Source organism: Doryrhamphus excisus, linkage group LG9 (genome assembly GCF_037039965.1).
Source record: "Doryrhamphus excisus strain RoL-2023G ecotype Guam linkage group LG9, RoL_Dexc_Guam_v1.1, whole genome shotgun sequence".
In the NCBI taxonomy this organism is placed as follows: Eukaryota; Metazoa; Chordata; class Actinopteri; order Syngnathiformes; family Syngnathidae; genus Doryrhamphus; species Doryrhamphus excisus.
In genome coordinates this window covers 6,793,069-6,811,280 of record NC_136365.1, presented here as the reverse complement: position 1 = coordinate 6,811,280, position 18,212 = coordinate 6,793,069, and the positions used below count along the sequence as shown (strand labels likewise).

Below are 18,212 nucleotides of genomic sequence, written 5' to 3'. Positions count from 1 at the left end.
AGAAATATGCATGCTCGGAGGCTCAAACTTGTGTACGGACCAATGAATGTGGATGCGAATGGTTTGTCCAGTCCAGGTTCTGCCTCAGCCTCATGCCTGAAGACAGCTGGGATAGCTGTCCTCATACATGAGTGGGGACAAGGCGGTGTAGAAAATGGATGGATGGGTTGTGGCTGTAGGCAACCTCCTAATGTACTTTGTGTTAACTCCACCATATGCCAGACGTTGCATTTGAGACACGTGCGCGCGGAAGCAGCATTATTGATTTTGAATATCTGTTCTGAGATACTTGCGGTCAGATACAAAGGTCATGTCAGTATATGGATTATAAATTTAAATGAAAATACATTGGCATTGGTAAGGGCAAATATGTTTATTCCAGTTTTATTTTAAAGCTCAGATGAAGTTTTAGTACTGGACTATTGTACATTTTTGGGTTTTGTAAAAGTACCTGGACAGGCGTCCTCAAGAGAAAGCCCTCATTATCGGCTGTAGTGACAAAAAAAAAAGAGGGCAAAACTCCCTGACAAGTATCCGCACAGCAGTAAGACTTGAATCCCTTTTGGCTTCTTCTACAAGTTCCATGTCAGTAGAAGCAGGGTTGCAAACAGAAAGTGTCTTTTACCTGGCTGTGCAGTGCCTACGAGAGAGGATGTGACACATCAAACATTGTGTGACACAAGTACAAACAATATGAACCTAAATATACCTCTGCTAGTGATCACCTCCACCTCTACTGTAAGATTCCTCTGTCCAAAAAGCCCGGTCGCCAAGACTGTGTATTTTCCCGCATGCTCCGTCATTGAGTGAGTGGGTGGTACCACCAGGCGGCCATCTTTGAGCCAAATAACCGAAGGTTGGGGGTTTCCTTGAACCTCGCAATGGAAGCTTTCTCCCATTCTCACCTGCAGCTTTGCAGGACAGAGTAGCTGTGGGCCATCTGAGGAAGTACAAGAGATACTTGTACATATTATTCCCAAACATTTCACAGAAACCAAGTAGTTTGTCATTTAAACAATTTAGTGGACCTGGTTCATCAGCTATTGTTTTTTTTTATTGTCCCATAAGGCAGTATTGACTATACATTCTGCCTAGCAACAATCATCTTGTGCTGTAATAGTGATCTGAGTTTCTGCATCCTGTAGGCCAGGGGTCAGGAACCTTTTTGGTTTTTGTAACACTCAATGCCGTACAACTAAATATGTGCATTTTTAAGACCAGTGCGCAGACCACACAGCTAGGAGACCCGGGTACTCCGGTTTCCTCCCACATTCCAAAAACATGCTAGGATAATTGGTGACTCCAAATTGTCCATAGGTATGAATGTGAGTGTGAATGGTTGTTTGTCTAAATTTGCCCTGTGATTGGCTGCCAACCAAGTCCAGGGTGTACCCTGGGATAGACTCCAGCATAGCCTCCTAACTCTAATGACGATTAGTAGCACAGAAAATAGATGGATGGATTAATGGTAAAAAAGAAAAGACTGGCAACCAGTCCAGGGTGTACCTCGCCTCTCGCCCGAGGGCAGCTGGAATAGGCTCCAGCACGCCCGGGCTTTTTGGAATGAATTAAGCAAGACTGATTTAACAATAACCACTGTGGAATAGGCTCCCTGTGATCCTATTGGAAATGGCATCAAAGATGGACGGATGATTTCACTAATATTTTACTTTAAAATGCCAGTGGAAAAAATGTTAGAATTAATATAAATATATTTTCTGATGTTAAATGAGAGCCAAATGCAGTCATCCAAAGACCAACATCTAACTGGTGAGCCATAGATTCCCTCCCCCTGCTCTAGGTAGTGGGGGGCTGGGGACGCTCACCCTGAAGAAGTTGGAAGGAGTGATATTTTAAAGAAAGTGGTCATAATTTAGCCAAAATTGTAACCTGCACCATTAAAATTATTTTTTTTATTAATTTTCTTAAATATTGCTCCTACTCCGGTTTCCTCCCACATTCCAAAAACATGCTAGGTTAATTGGCGACTCCAAATTGTCCATAGGTATGAATGTGAGTGTGAATGGTTGTTTGTCTATATGTGCCCTGTGATTGGCTGGCGACCAGTCCAGGGTGTACCCTGCCTCTCGCCCGAAGACAGCTGGGATAGGCTCCCGCACCCCCGCGACCCCCGTGAGGAAAAGCGGTAGAAAATGAATGAAAGAATGAATGAATGAAGTATTGATCCTCGTTCACTTACAGAGGACAGCAGCAGGGAGTTTTTGCGACGTCACTGCTGGAGGCCACTGTGGTCCTTCTGGCTGCAGTCGTAATTCAGCCTCACACCAGTACAGCGCCCCGTCCTCCTCTCTCCTGGGTTGGACATCCAGAGTGAAGACTTCGGTCACGGGCGTCTTCTCCATCACATCCGAACGCAGTTGGTTCAGTCTTGTTTGACCCCTGTAGAAGGTCACAACGAGGTTCCCGGCAGGGGCCACATCTTGTACAGTACATTGTAGGGTGTACTGGCGATGCTCGAAAAGCGGGCCTGTGTGATTGGCAAAGCTGATGGACACGCTGTCTGGAAGCTCTGTAGGCGGCAGAATATTAAACCACGATGAATTTTTTTCCTCACGTATGACTTTCTACTTGCATTGGGGCTTTGTAACACACACAAATCAAATCAAATAAATCAACTTACTGTAAACAATGACAGGGAGGCGAAGATGACAGGGTCCCTCTAGATTTGACACGGCATAGCACACTGCTGAGATGCTCCACTCCGTCATGTTGTCCACACTCCAAACCAGATAGTTCTCCATTGTAGGTTCAGGAGCCACCTGATCATGATGATTCACAACTTCACATCTGCAGAACTACCAACACACTCAAAATTGACTTTTCTGATGCATTAGCGTTCTACTACAGTTTGGCCCAAAATCTATTCTACAAACACGGAATGGGTAGGATTTAGAACCTGTATCCAGATACTCCCAAGATTGTCAATTTATTTGGAGCTTTGCTTCATGCAAGAACCAAGCAGTACATGATGATATTTTCACCAAAGAAACTGCAGTCACAGGGTATGATAACTTCAGAGGCGGGGTACACCCTGGACTGGTCAGTATGACTTAAATTATTTAAAATAAGCCTATATATTTAAAGTGACATGATGGCCAATATTTAACCCTGGAACAGACTATTTTTATTAGAATTTGGGGGTAATCTGTACTATATTGTACTAATACAAGTATGAAATGGTTCTCACCAGTGAGACTTCCCATCCCAGCAGGAAAAAGCCTGTCCTTGACACTGAGCAGTTAGCTGTGACTGGGTCTCCAAACCTCCATGTTGAAGACAGTTCATAAATTGAAAAAAATATATTGAATGATCATATACAGTATCGATCATACATTAGAATTACAAAGTTTTACTATTATTTCGACTGTCTTATGTTGTGTCATTTTTCATCTCTATTGAGGAATCCCTTACTGGTCTTTAATGAACATTTGGAAGAAGTGAAGTTCAGAATTTGGATTTGTACCTGACCACCATTGTGGAAGGGGACATGGTGAGTGGGCAACGTTGTTGTTCTGCTGAATCCTCTGTGATGGGAGGGATGCTGATAGATGGACAAGGTCCAGACGGAAGAAATGTGGGGAGGGGAGGTGAAATTTGTGAGGGTAGAGGAGCGGGTGTGTGCACAGAAAGGGGGGATGAGGTAGCTGAGGTATAAAGAGGGGAAAAACACAGATTATTATGTAGAAAAGACTGGATTTTTGCTTTTGCCATTGCGAATGAACCTCCCGTATGAGTCATTGTTGCGTAATGCAGACAAAGGTCAATTGAATTTTGCCATCTGGTGGAATCAGACTGTTTTTAGCTGATCTATTGTGAACCATTGTTTTATTGCAGGCTGAATACACCCAGTGTGTTCCTCTGAGGAAGGAAGGACACCCTGCCCAACTCCAAAGAACTCATAGCTCCTCTTTTCTACCGCCATTGTTCCACTGGAGCCTGGGCGCCTTCTCCACCCTCCCTGTGTGTGTATGTGTGTGTGTGTGTGTACGTGTACCTTGTCACAACAAATTGCAATTTTCCAACAGTACCCACACTTAAACATCTATTAAACAATTTGTTAAGCAGCAATCATTAGTGAAGAAAGGTAATAGTCATTATGAAAAGATTTGATTCAATATAAATAAAGAAATACTGATATTCAACATCATTATTATTAATACTTTGGGGGAAAAAATAGGGGAAAGGTGTACAGTAAATTTCATTGAATTGAAAATGAAATTTTAATAAAATGATCATTTTCAACAATTTCAACAAGTGATGATTCAAAGAGAGTCAGTCTGCACACCTCTAATTAAATATATCATTATTATAAAGAAAACTATTACTGTTTCTACTGAACTAAAGAAAGTATTGCAATGTCATACAATAGTTATACAATAGTCATACAATATATATGTATATATATATATTAATCATTTCAGTTGTATTCATTCAAACAGAAATTAGAAATGATCATAAAGAAAGGAAAATATTTGAAACGTTCCACACACCAAAATGTATTTTTTCTTTTTCTTATTCTCAATCCAAACCAGTTTTATTTCATTTGATTGACATTTTTGAACATATTTCTCATATAATTAATCTACGTTAAACAATCCGTTGTCTTTGAGTGTATTTTTATATGTAATTTTAACTAATATTTTGTAACAAATTGATATCATATACACACAATGGTGATCCAACATGTCACATTTGAAAGTGGACGTCCTTAGTCCCCGCCTACCACGTAGTGATGATCAGACTCACCTGAGCCAAACAGGTGAAGCAGCAGCAGGGTGATCCTGATCCACCTTGACGGGTGCATCCTTCATCAAATATGACTTTCCAACAGCTGGAGCCACTGTGTCTGATGCAGGCGGTGTGAGACCTTTGGAGACTCTTCAGGGTTTTATTTGTGTGAGTGTGTGTGTAAGTGTGTGTGTGAAGCTGATGATCAGGCAATTCCTTTGCTTTGGCCTCTGAAAAGCCACCATGGGCGTTCTCTGTTGGTATATCGGGAGAGGAAGGAAGGGAGGGTCAAGAATAATGGTGTGTAGCACACTTGGCAAGAAGGCATGGAGCTCCCTGTATGTGTGTGTGGAGCTGAATACTCCAAACTCCCAACATGACCAATAGATATACATTTAATTGGGAGGTGTTACTCATATTTTGATGGAACTTTTAGGGGGGGAAAGTTTCCAAGGGCCTCGAACTGACAGGGGCTCAAATAAATAGAGATGTGGTGAAAACAGCTGCTTTGAAGGCACAATGTTTTTTTTTTCAATAGGGCCCAGAATTACTGATGAGAGAACAAGCTTGTTCCCTTGTCATCCATCCCCAAATGTTCTCCATCGCAACACACAGAATGGTCTAAAAGAGTGATGTTATTACTCTGGAAGAATCCTTTGTCAGGCGGCCATTAACTCAGTCATTACCACACAGACAATGGCCTTCAATCATGAGGGATGCCCCTGGAACATCTCCACATACCCAACTACCATTTGACACCCCTGCACAACATGAAGCTCCATTGTTCCATTGAAGGAAAAAGTGAGACAATTTCAACTCAAAGCTTCCAAATATGACGATTTTCCATATAAAGATCTAATGCATATAAATAAATGTGAATCAATAAGCAGTCTATGTTTGGTCAATAAAGTTGCATATTTTGTTAATTTATGCTTCAAAAAACGTAAAGGTTTGTCCGTAACGTCACATGACGCAATAGCGTAACAATATAAAGTGTTCCACGTGTCAAACCTGTTGCCTTCTGTGACGTCTCCATACAACACACAATGGGGGACGTGGACCCGGAAGCCGGCTGTCAACACAAAGTCATGTGACCATAAGGGAGATAATAGCAAGTAACAGGACATTTGTGATTAAAAAAATATGTATGTATTATTACAAACCATTTAATATGATACACTTTAAAGTATATTTCATTTAGTTTGACTGTCAGTGGGTGACAAGGTTTGTGACGTCACTTCCTGTTCCCTGCTGAATGTTTGGCTGTCGAGTCAACAACCAGGAAACGAGATGTGCTAATGCTAACCGTGAACAGCCTACTGCTAGCCTGGCGCTATGAAAACACACAATTACCGGAGAGCTAAGCGAATTGTGCTAAATTGACAACACGACGCTATTGAACAGCTGCCCGTCGGAGTGAGTTACACGGATTAGAATCGCTAAACGTTGCTTGTCGTTTTGTGAAGACCCGGACATCTGGTTCGTCCAGCGGTAGCGTTAGCAGCGGGAGCTTTGCGGCGTTCTCTCTGGGGATGGCTGCGGCGCGCAGAGCTGGTGTCGTGGCTGCATTTCTACTCCTGTTTCTTCTGGTTGGGTGCAAGGCGAGGATACACAAACTCACCCTGAAGGTAAGTCGACATATCTAGGCAGACAAGATCGTGTTTGCTTCGAAGCTAGCATAGCTCCAGACGACGTTGGATTCGTAAGCTAGCTTTTGCATTAAGAGGCTTTATTAGTGTCATGAGCAGAATAGCATGACGGGACTGTTGTATACTTCAAATCTGATTGTGGATTTTATGTTGTTTTTGTGTTCCTCATCAGAACGAAACACGCTTTTTCGTTCACCTCAACACTTTTGGCTTTTACGCGAACGGGACTCTGGACGTCAGCCTACGGTCTCTGCGCCTCCCACAGAAACAAGTCAACTATAGCGTCTACCCTGTAAGAGCCTCTTTGTTGGATTTAGCGACAATAATGTTTATCAAATGTCCAATATCGAATCAGCTGATAAGCACTTTTGCAACATATCCCAAAGTCTTAGCATGGGTGGAAAGTGATCACGTGTTTGATGATGCTTACACAAGCATGTGATCTTTGTTTTTTTCAGGTTGGATTCAGTCTCTCCAGGTCCCGAGTGAGTGGAGTCTTGTCTTACACAGTGAGTGCATAATGTTGTACTTCATAGGGTGCATATGTTATACTAATCAAATATTGTCATTTACTGATATAGACAAAAAAGTAAAGCATATCAAATTTAAAGACTTGTAAATAAGACGCAAAATGTTGAGTCCCCATTGGTGAGAGCCTGGAGTTTGATAATGGAATGAGTGACAGGCACAGCATGTTTTACCAGCCAGCACCAAAAATCCAGTCTTACACAAGTGGAATTGTGGACAGGGATAACAAAGTTCTTGATAGTTGCTTTTAACTTTTTAACACACACACACACACACACACACACACACACACTAGTGGTTTGGTGCATTAGTACATCTGTGGGTATATTGCAAAGCCAAACACTCAAGCTCATACATATGGACAATTTGGAGTCGCCAATTAACCTAACATGTTTTTGGAATGTGGGAGGAAACCGGAGTCCCCGCAGAAAACCCACGCACGCATAGCAGATCATGTCCAACAGAGATTCGAACCCAGGTCTTCCCGGTCTCCTGACTGTGTGGCCTACGTGCTACATGCATGGTCCTGTTATGTCGCTGCATGCAAAATGAACATCCATGGTTATTCTAAACAGTGGCAATAATGCGACTCTTTTTGACTTCCTCAGGCTGAAGAGACAGAGACCTGCCCCCTCACGCTCAGTAAAGTGACCAATAATGAACCCCTCATCCTCTTTCTTGTTGATATCCACAGCTGCAGGTTTGTACAGTCATTTGTGTTATTCTTGACAGTATGACAGGATTATTAAATGAGATTGTTTGGTCTTTGCCATGTAGTGTCAACGTGCGTGTCTTCGGAGACCAAGACAATATTTTGAGCGCCAAATTGAAGAGCGATGTGCAGACCAAAGTGAAAGGCAAGCTTCCCCTTTCCCTACCACCCATGCAGTCGCTGCATGGTACAGTCACATGTCGTAATACAGCGTGCTTTGTATTATGCGAGGTTGTCGAGGCATTTCTTCAGCTAAGTAAATAGTGTGACATATCCACACTAAATTGTACATAGCAATGGACAGCCACAATTCAGTCCTGGATACTGAAACTTTTCAGCTTTTGGAATACATCTTAAAACACTATTAATTTATGAGGAACCTCTGCACATTCTCATAACTCATGCAAGTCTGAACCAACTTCTTGTATTGCACTTCATTCTTAACTGCACTACTGTATAGTAGAAGTTAACTACAGGAGACTAATAGTAAAAATTGTGATGTACATGGTTTTCTTTTGTTACAAAAATTAACTTTGCCAAATTGTATTGAGAAGCCAAGACAATGACCTTTGTGGCGCCGCTTTTCTATGTCCCCTGCAAGTTTATTTTCTGGTTCTATTGTTGGCATGATTCATATTTGCCTTCATTGATTCCCTTTTGTATGTGTATTTTTTTTTAAAGGCTAGTCTTAGCCCGAGCCTTTACAACTAAACTTACTTCCCTTAAGTGCACTAAACACAAGTGATGGTTGGAAAACCAGTAAAACCTCTGATACAAAACAAATAACATCAAGCTACATGTTTGTCTGCTTCAGGTCAGAGGTCAAGCAGGGAGGCTCCTGCCAACGCTCCTGCTAAGCCTGTTGAGCAGACGAAAGATGCAGATAAAACGTCTGGAAAAGTTCCAGATGAATCAAATGCAAAAACAGAGCTTGTGGATCAGACAAAGCAGGATCAGATGGCAGGGATTACGCTTCCCGAATTCCATGTAAGAGGCATCTATTCTTGTGGCTATGGCGTAATTGTAAACGTTCATCTTGTAAAGTATGTTTTTACCTGTAGCTCGACAAGAACAAATCGCTGACATTGGCTTTGGAGAAAGTTAACGACACCTACAACTTCAATGTAAGAGCACTTTCATCATGTTTCACCCGTGTTCGAGTGACCCCAAAGTTAAACGTTCTCTCCACCTTCTCCACAGTTCCACCTGCTGGTGGGCCTGCTGGCTGAAGGCTTGTACAACTTCAACTTCTACTACTGTCAGAACATGGAGCCTGGCATAGACCAGTCCTACTCCTTCACTGTAATTGTACAACATGTTTTCATATGTTCTTGCCTCATACACACTCTTTAAACCACTGTATGTCCTCCACAGCTGGAAGTGACGGAGAAGAATCCCGGAGGCTTCCTGTCTGCAGCTGAAATCCCACTGTCTCGCCTCTACATTGGCATGGCTGGAGTCTTCTTTACCGCTGCCCTGGTGTGGGTGTACACGCTCATGAAGCACAGGTACTTGCACATGTTAACTCCACTTCAGTGCCTCAGTCAAGTCAGGCAATGATCACCATTGGTGCTTCTGATGTGCAGGTACAGCGTGTTTAAGATCCATTGGCTGATGGCGGCGCTGGCCTTCACCAAGTCCACATCTTTGGTTTTCCACAGTGTGAGTTCCACAGTACAAAATAACTACACATTAAAAAAAAAAGGTATCTCAAAGTAACCACATCAGCCATAACACTCTGACTTGGCCCAGCAACTATTTACCTTTTGGGTGTTGCACAGTTCCAGCAATATAACAACCGCTGTTTACATTAAATGGAATGTAACACTTTGTCAGAGTTTGGTCAAACGAGTTTAGGGGCGGAAAATTGCACATTTGAAAAATGTAATTTTCACTGTGACACCACAGCTTCCTGAAACATCCACCACTACTTGAAACACAGCACAAAGCATCTAAAAATGTCACTGGAAGCATTGTGTGTATACTGCCAGCCCTGCCCCACCCACAAGACCAAAACACTGTATGACAGATGAAAGGACGCACTCCGTTCATGCCATTGTGCCATGCCATTGCGAACAAACATGTCAAAGTGCTGAAACCAATGCACAGAGCGAACTCTCTTCCTGCCTGTTTTGAAGGCAAGAGACGTGGAAAACAGACATGCATTCACATGGCGACATATTGAAGCCTTTAAGGTTATCACATTCATTTGCATTGATTGTGTGATTAATTATTATCCCAGGCTTGGTGCCTGTGAGCCATTTTTTTCCTGAATGAGAAATTGTCACATTTTAATCTTGTGACACCACAAGCTATAAGCAAAAACAGCCAGCCTCTCGGAAGTGAGTAATGGTGGATTTAAATGCTTTATTGAGCACCTCAAGCCTCACTACTTTATGTCTGTAGTTGATAAAAACTATACACTTTTTCTGATACCCGCTGTTGCAGACTTTGGTTCATTTTGAATTTCCGCCTCTTAGCAGCAATCCCTTTTTAAGAATGCATTACCCCCCAAAATGATAGCAAAGTGTGTGTATGCATGATAAGAGTTGTGCATAAATGTAAGCATTGTATGGGAATGTTCCTACACACATTCTGGGCAAATTATTTGACTTGTTGTGGTCTGCGTTGTGCTGCTGAAATACATTTAGAAAACTCAAGGAACACATAACACATTTGGTGGAATGACAGTAATTTTCATAGTTTTTTTTTTTTAAATAACCATATCGATGTGGACATAGCCTTTGTGTGCTAATGTCCTCCTGCTGTCCCTCTTCCTCTTTCAGATAAACTATCACTTCATCAACACAGAGGGGCATCCCATCGAGGGCTGGGCTGTCATGTATTACATCACACACCTGTGAGCCCACTTCCTCAGAATTGTCGCTTCTTTATCACTTGCGTGTTTGTGTATTATATCTTTTTGCCGACTGTACCACCCAGGCTCAAGGGGGCGCTCCTGTTCATCACACTGGCACTGATTGGCACCGGCTGGGCCTTCGTCAAATACATCCTGTCTGACAAAGAGAAGAAGATCTTTATGATTGTCATTCCACTGCAGGTGTGGACTGTGAGCTGCTGGGATGATTATTATTGTTGTTGACATGCTTGTGTGTTCCATACAGGTCCTGGCCAACGTGGCCTACATAATCATTGAGTCCACGGAGGAAGGCTCCAGCGAATACCCTCTTTGGAAGGAGATACTCTTTCTTGTCGACCTCATCTGCTGTGGCGCCATCTTGTTCCCTGTTGTCTGGTCAGTTTTTTTAGAATCTATACATTAAGCTGTACATTGACTACTCTAAAGTCTATTCCTTGAGAAAGTATCATAAATGGGTGTATGGGGAGATGCATTGTATGTGATACTAATGTGTAAGTTAATAAAAACGATTATCTTGTAGGTCCATCCGTCATCTACAAGAGGCTTCAAGCACCGATGGAAAGGGTGAGAACCTTGAATTTAGACGGCCACACGTCTCATCATCATCTGACTAACTGATTTACTTGATCATCCAGCTGCCATGAATTTGGAGAAGCTCAAGCTCTTCCGGCACTACTACGTCATGGTGGTCCCCTTCCTTCCTTTTTACTTCTGTTCATCTTGTATAAGTGTCTAATTGTCTTGTTGTCTTTCTCTTTAGATCGTGTGTTACATCTACTTCACAAGAATCATCGCCATCCTCCTCAAGGTCACCATGCCCTTCCAGTGGCAGTGGTTCTACGAGGTACCTCTTGTCTCTTTTGTCGTGGGATGTTTTCAATTAAACTTAACTTAACTTTCCTTTTTGTCCTCAGTTCCTGGTGGAAGTGTCCACATTGATCTTTTTTGTGTTGACGGGATACAAATTCCGACCCGCTTCCAACAACCCGTACCTCCAGCTGCCCCAGCATGATGACGATGAAGAAATGGATGAAATGTAAATAATCTTTTGAAAATCAAAATTGGTGCATATATGGACTTTATTTTAATGGACTTAAAGGGGACCTATTATGCTTTTCCTCTTTTCAGACCTGTAAATGTTGATACAGTGTCGTATTCTCGTGTTAAACAATGCCAATGCGTCAGATAATGAGGTTTGCACATTGGAAAGTGAGCCCTGAAAAAAGTTTTGGTCAGCTCTGCTCAAGTTTTTTTTTCAACACAGTTCGACTGATGTCAATGCGATGCGGACATCCTTATATGGGTTGCAGATTGCCTGCACTCAACAAACACAGCCTACATTTCCGGAAGTCCTCCAGAATGCTTGGGAGTTTGACCAATCACAGCAGAGTGGGCTCAAGGAGAGGAGATGTGGGGGTACAGTAAATTACACAGACCATTTGAGCGGGAGGCAGGAAATCCAAGAAGAGGCGCAGAGTTAGGAAGTTCTAGAAATCTTTCTATGGAGGTTAGCTGCTGTATAGCGGTCCACAACAATACAATACGAAGTCCCGGAAATGAATATAATGGGCCCTCTTTTAATGGTTCCGTGTTTTCCAGAGTGACGGAGTCGGGTGCACTGGAGGGCATTTCCAAAGTCAAGAAGACGTCCAACGGACGTGAGCGCCAGAAGGAAGCCACCTTGTGAGCATGGGCGGGGATTCATTAGCGGAGGACAAGGACCCAATAAGGCCTTCCACCCATGGCCACTGCCTCCTCTTCTTTGTTTTTTTTTTGTGCAGTGGTTTATCGTGGTCCTTCCCACTCACTGCCTGCCTATGCAAACAGACTTCTGTGTCTTTGGAAAACATGCCCGACAACAGAGGGGCGGACTGACGAATGAGTTCTCCAAAGATCATTTTAGCTTTTTTTTTTTTTTTTGGTGTGTGTTTCTATTTAACACGGTACGTGCATTGGCCTTCCTCATATTTCTGCGTGTGCTGGGACGGGCTTGCAGGTCCGATTTATCACTAGAACTTGCTCAGGTTCTCACCCCCTTCCCCTGGCCAATCAAAATGCAGGCAACATTCAGGGCTCTACTGATTGGTTGAGGCTGCACGGTCCGCGTTACTTTCCTGATGGGGATCTTTTGAGGTTGTAAATTTTACTACATTTAATTATTGGTCCATTTCAGTATTGATGTTGGATTGCCCGTCACCGCCGCTGTACCTTTCGCGCTTAGCTTGTTGAGGTCACTCAAGGTTAGATGACCGAACCACCCTTTTTTTTGGCTTCACTGTGCCATTCTTGACAAACAATCTTAACAGATAATTGCTTTTGTCGGCTATTTTTTTAGCATTCTACTTTGGATATAATGCATATTTTATGGATTATTGACAAGTTATTGCTATTGAAAGGTCAGAAGACTGTAAATAATGATTCCCCCATTTCCTCAAAAAAGACAGTAATGTACAGAACTGTGCTTTCAGTTTGTTTGGAATAATGTGAGTGCAAAGTCAAAAGTGAGATTGATACTACTGAGATGACCACACACACACACACACACACACACTCACACTCCTATTCATGTGTGTTGCCTTCCTGCAAGGACACAAGTGTAGGGTTACTATACAGCTTAAACTTCACTGAGGGTTTTTCCATGTCTGTGACTTATAATAAAGCTGGTGTTCTGGTGTGCTAGATTTTATTTACTTCATCTATTAGCACTGGTTTCCTTAGCATGGACATGCTAAGTTTTTGTACAGTTAATGTGCTGACAGGTGTTTTTGAGTTAAGTATTCAGACTAAGTTTAAACAAATGTTGAGCTCCGGTTAGGCTTGGTGTTAAGATTAAGCTTGAAGGTGGGAATCTAGGCTAGGTTTGTGGTGGGGGAGACGTTGGTGTACTGTGATTGGCTGGCGACCAATCCAGGGTGTACACAGTCTCTCCCAGTCAGCTGGTATAGGCTCCAGCACACCCCTGCAACAATAATGAGGATAAGCAGCAAAGAAAATGGCTGGTTTGAGATGGTTTTGAAGTTTTTAATACAGGCTGCTAGTTAAGAAATGAGAAAAGAAGTCAACTCAATGCTGTCATGCGCCTGTCAGAACCCAGCTGCCCCATTCAGCTTTCATCGGGTGATCACTTGTGATTCCTTCCCTGCTACTCTTGATACCACCTCAATGCTAGATGCTTGAGATGCTACTCCGGATATAGCAGGATATCAGCAGATAGCAGGATATACTACGTATACACCTGGACATCTCAGTGCTCTGCTGAACTTCACAGAATGTATGCCTGACAGGGACAATGTTGTGGTGGACTTGCCACCCCCAGCTTCCAACCAGACTCTGCCCATCACCCCTCAGAGCCTGAGCTGGTTTCATGCTGGATGCATCTCCATGAGTGACTGTTTCCGTGCAGGAGCATCAAGCACCGTCAGGAGCCAGCTTTCACCCAGCTACATTAATCCGAGAGGGCTGGACCAGCAGATTCCCAGAAGCAACTTCACCATCTTCTCAGAGAAGGGCATCAAACCTATTACAACCACCCTATAAAACCCTCAGGCCAACCGTAGTACAAAGTTTACCCACCCCGTCTATACCCACCAAAAGGAGAGACCCCAGTGATGACACCCTGCTTTACACAATGACCCAGAAGCAGTTCAACCGGAAACGTCGTGTGAGTCGTCCTGTGCACTCCCTATCCAACTGGGTCCAAATCTCTCGTCTCAACCGTTCCCACAAGCTGCTCTTCATCTTGGCGATGCCACATTATAGACCACTGCACACCTGGGACCAGCCACCTTCCGCCTGAAACCACAACCCAGCAGTGTGCTCGGCTATAAAGGACTATACGGACATTCTACGAGGGATCCACGCCACTATTAGTACGCTTGAGTCTGTGAGCACCTTAAAAGGGGGTGGGGCTTATTGTTAGACAATAACCTTGCCAGGGTTACACAGAATGTTACACATAAAAATAGCACGATTAGATTCCGAATGATGATTCCGAAGGTGACTCGGTACACAAATCACTTTTTAATTGTATCTTTAATTTTTGGTGCAGTAATGAACAATGTTTAGGAAAAGGTAAGAATTAGGGTTAACACTTTTACAGTGCTTTAAATCAATCTAATCTAAATGCGTCTATGAGCTCGTGCACAGTCCTTTCCCGGCTAGGCTCCGGCTCTGCCCCTCCCACAGGCTGCGCTGCGGATGGATGTAGTTGGTGCGTCAGCAGAGTGCAGCAGACACGCCGCAGACACGCCGCAGTCAGTCCCAGTCAGCCAGTCTCTGCCTCTCCATCAGCTCGGCACGCTCCGTGGGAAGGACACTCACGTCACGCGGGACTGCAGGGACCATGTGAGTGTCAAGGAATGATTATGCACAACTGACATGCTCATTTTGGGGACTTTTCTCTAAGTCACCGTCAAGTTGCCGTCATTGAGGATGAGACATGCAGTGACTGATTTTGCAGATATGCATTTGACATGTTTTGAGCTTTTAATAATACTAAGCTTATTAGAGTGTTTCATGCAAACATGGGGATGCTTTGCTTGCTGATCCTGCACATGACCTCAAAACGTCTTTGCTTTGGAGAGCATGATGATGATGATGATGATGCAGCACTACACTTCCTCTGCAGTGACAATGCACCACAACGCTGGTGCATCTCTGCACATGTTTCCCATGCAGCATTAAAAGCTTTATTACCAAATTTTCAAATGTATTTTTGTGTCTTGCAGGACTTTTTTCTCAGCTTTGGCCGTGTTGACCCTGGTGGTTATCACTGAAGGAAGTGTTGGGTAAATATGAAAACTATTAACTATATTTGGGCTTTATTTTAATTGTTTAACTGTACCTTTTTTGTAGATAAAGTAGTCCTCGTCTAGATAAATGCCCAATGTTAAGTATCTTACATTTGCTAAAGAGCACTGAGATTGACGTGTTTACATGTGATGGTTCTTTGAATATGATCATTTATGCCTACTTCCCCCCAAAATTATTTTTCCCCCTCTTTGACTGAAATATAAGTACCAAATATAAATGATTTTGTATTAATAAAACCTTAAAAGATTACTTAAATTCAACAACCTCATCTATCCATCTATGCCGCTTATCCTCACTAAGGTCACAGGTATGCTGGAGCCTATCCCAGCTGTACACCCTGGACTGGTCGCCAGCATCTAAACATAACCATTTTGGCAGTATTAATTTAAATGTATATTAAATTCCTTGACTTGACTTTGACTCCAAACCAGAAGGGGGTAACATTAAAAATTAAACATTATTGTAGCTAAACATTAGTTTAGGTACAATAAAAACACAGATGTTGTCAGTTGTATCAAATCCCATCATTCTGTTGGTTGTTGTGGTCATATTAACATATATCAACTGGTTCTTACTGGTTTCAGCCCCAGCACTAATGGCAGCTTTTGCACCGAGTCCAAGGAATGTCTCCAGTTCGATATGGTCTGCAGAACAGATGAATATGAGGTGAGGGATACTGATAAAAGAACCATAAAAAGAACACTACTGCTGTTTACAACAATGTCATGTAAAGTGATGAATTTTGTGTTGAGGTGCGCCACTACAGCCCCACACGCTGGGTGTCCACAGACGCCGAAGCCTACTTCATGGGCGTGGGTGCCGCCATGGCCTTTAGGAGACTTTTTCAGTACATCACTGGAGCAAATGAAGCAGGTAAGAACAAACCAGTCTTCAGTTTTTCACCCCATGGGTGTCCAAAGTGTGGTACAGGGGCTCTTTGGGACCCCAGGTTGTTTTTTTATTTATTTTATTGGACATTGGAACATTCTTAAAAATACAATTAAACAAGAAACCTATAACAATAATAAAGCTAAAATGTTAGGTAAGAGAGTAAAATAAAGCAGAAAGCTGAAAACAACAACAATAAAACTTGTATAATTTAGTTGTGCTGGGAAAAAAGTTATAATATTATGATAATAAAGTCAAAATAATATGAGAATGCAGTGATAATATTATGAGAACATTTTTTCAAGAATGTTCCATTTTCAATACCGCTTATCCTCACTAGGGTTGCGGGTATGCTGGAGCCTATCCCAGCTGTCCTTGGGCAAGAGGCGGTACACCCTGGACTGGTCGCCAGCCAATCACAGGGCACATATAGACAAACAACCATTCACACTCACATTCATACCTATGGACAATTTGGAGTCGCCAATTAACCTTGGTGGAGAAAATTTGGACAACCCTGCTTTTGGAACTTCATTCAGTTTTTTAATTGCATTGTCAGGCATCCAGATGGAGATGACCGCACCTGTCCTGGTCAAAATCCCGGAGGAGACCAAGATGTGGGAGCCGGCCGTCTACACGCTCAACTTTCCGCTGCCTGCAGCCTATCAGGACAAGCCGCCAGCACCCACCAATGACAAGGTGAGCTGCAGGATCAGCGTTTTTGCCTGAACGTTGTTAACATGATAGCGAGTGTCGAGTGTATCCGGCTCGCTCTGTGGACTTTGAAATAGACTTGATCACAAGGTCACTGCTGTGACTCCCATGGAATCATAATCATAATTCACCCATGACAGCTAACCACCTTTCATTTGTCTTTGATACAGTTGTACTTCACTGAGATGCCCGAGATGCACGTCTACGTGCGCAGTTATGGAGGTTGGATGCTGTCGGTCACCTCCAGGCTCCACGCTCACCTGCTGACTAAAGAACTGGAGAGAGTCAGAGCGACCTACAACCACAGCTACCACTATGGAGTGGGATATGACAGGTGAACAATTATTATTATTATATTATAGCGTAAAAGACTACTGAGACTAAAACTATATACAACAGCATGCTAAATGGAGCACTTACTGTAAATACTGTAATTATAACATACTTAAATAGCAATGGATGGGGATGGGGTATTAAATGGATGGACTTCCTGTTGCAAAATTAAACCCGGGGCACTACAGTCATAAGCCACTTGGTTGACAAAGTAGCTAATAGTATACGTATGTGTGTGTGTGTGTGTGTAGCCCCTTGAAGTTATTGAACAGACACAATGAGGTGTGGTATGTGGCCGAGGGGGCACCAGTCTGCACCGACCCCCAGGAGCCAACCCCCGCCCACACCCCGAGGTCGACCCCCAACTCGCTGGCTGACCTCCCATCGGACCCCCTCCCGAACGTGCTCTCTGATTCTCCAGCCCTCACCAACCTGTCATCATCCAACTCCTCAGACACACCCACTGACGTGCCCACAGATACACCGACTCTCGTCCCATCCGATTCCCCTCCCAGTCCATCTTCTTCTGCCCGGCCCACATCCGGCCACCCCCCCACCTCCGCTCAGGTTTCTGTGGACCAGGACCTGGCTAAAAACACCACTGGGCTTGACTCTGTGGTGCCCTCCGTGGAACTCCAGGGGGTCACTGCACTTTGGAATGGCACAGAGCACGTCTTGGTGGACACACAAGCAGGAAGTAGCGTCAACCAACAACAAGATAATGTCTAAGTAGAGGAGGATGCCACTATTGCTCCACCATGTTTAGCTCTGTGTTCTTTATAGCATCGGTCTATCATGTTTGCATCATAGAAACACGTCAACGTTGCTATTAGCTGCTAAATTTAATCTAATTCTAAAGACAGGAAACAGTTGTATATTATAAAATCAAGCTTCTGGTCCCTTTTTAGCTACTTTTATTCTTTGCACTACATAATCATGTGATCTG

The 18,212-nt window shown here is 43.2% G+C and overlaps 3 protein-coding genes across 3 annotated transcripts; 2 read left to right on the top strand and 1 right to left on the bottom strand.

The window, feature by feature from the left end:
* Positions 1-366: 366 nt before the first annotated feature.
* Positions 367-4,951, bottom strand: LOC131140761 (intercellular adhesion molecule 5-like). Its single transcript, XM_058091475.2, has 7 exons — positions 4,773-4,951; positions 3,485-3,670; positions 3,209-3,284; positions 2,642-2,780; positions 2,201-2,530; positions 710-940; positions 367-640 (listed from the first exon to the last, which is right to left on the bottom strand). The coding sequence occupies exons 1-7, from the start codon at positions 4,823-4,825 to the stop codon at positions 573-575; spliced, it is 1,083 nt and encodes a 360-aa protein (XP_057947458.2). The 5' UTR covers positions 4,826-4,951; the 3' UTR covers positions 367-572.
* Positions 4,952-5,987: 1,036 nt separating this feature from the next.
* On the top strand, positions 5,988-13,205 carry gpr108 (G protein-coupled receptor 108). The gene is made up of 18 exons (XM_058069865.2): positions 5,988-6,377; positions 6,571-6,690; positions 6,857-6,907; positions 7,535-7,626; positions 7,704-7,783; positions 8,453-8,625; positions 8,700-8,762; positions 8,839-8,940; positions 9,013-9,146; positions 9,225-9,300; positions 10,425-10,498; positions 10,582-10,699; positions 10,764-10,894; positions 11,040-11,083; positions 11,155-11,204; positions 11,280-11,363; positions 11,434-11,555; positions 12,119-13,205. The coding sequence occupies exons 1-18, from the start codon at positions 6,282-6,284 to the stop codon at positions 12,204-12,206; spliced, it is 1,698 nt and encodes a 565-aa protein (XP_057925848.2). The 5' UTR covers positions 5,988-6,281; the 3' UTR covers positions 12,207-13,205.
* Positions 13,206-14,712: 1,507 nt separating this feature from the next.
* soul5l (heme-binding protein soul5, like) lies at positions 14,713-18,151 on the top strand. Its single transcript, XM_058069896.2, has 7 exons — positions 14,713-14,863; positions 15,247-15,306; positions 15,916-15,997; positions 16,084-16,204; positions 16,779-16,918; positions 17,104-17,267; positions 17,518-18,151. Coding segments are annotated over exons 1-7 (1,047 nt in total). The 5' UTR covers positions 14,713-14,861; the 3' UTR covers positions 17,996-18,151.
* The last annotated feature ends 61 nt before the right edge of the window (positions 18,152-18,212 follow it).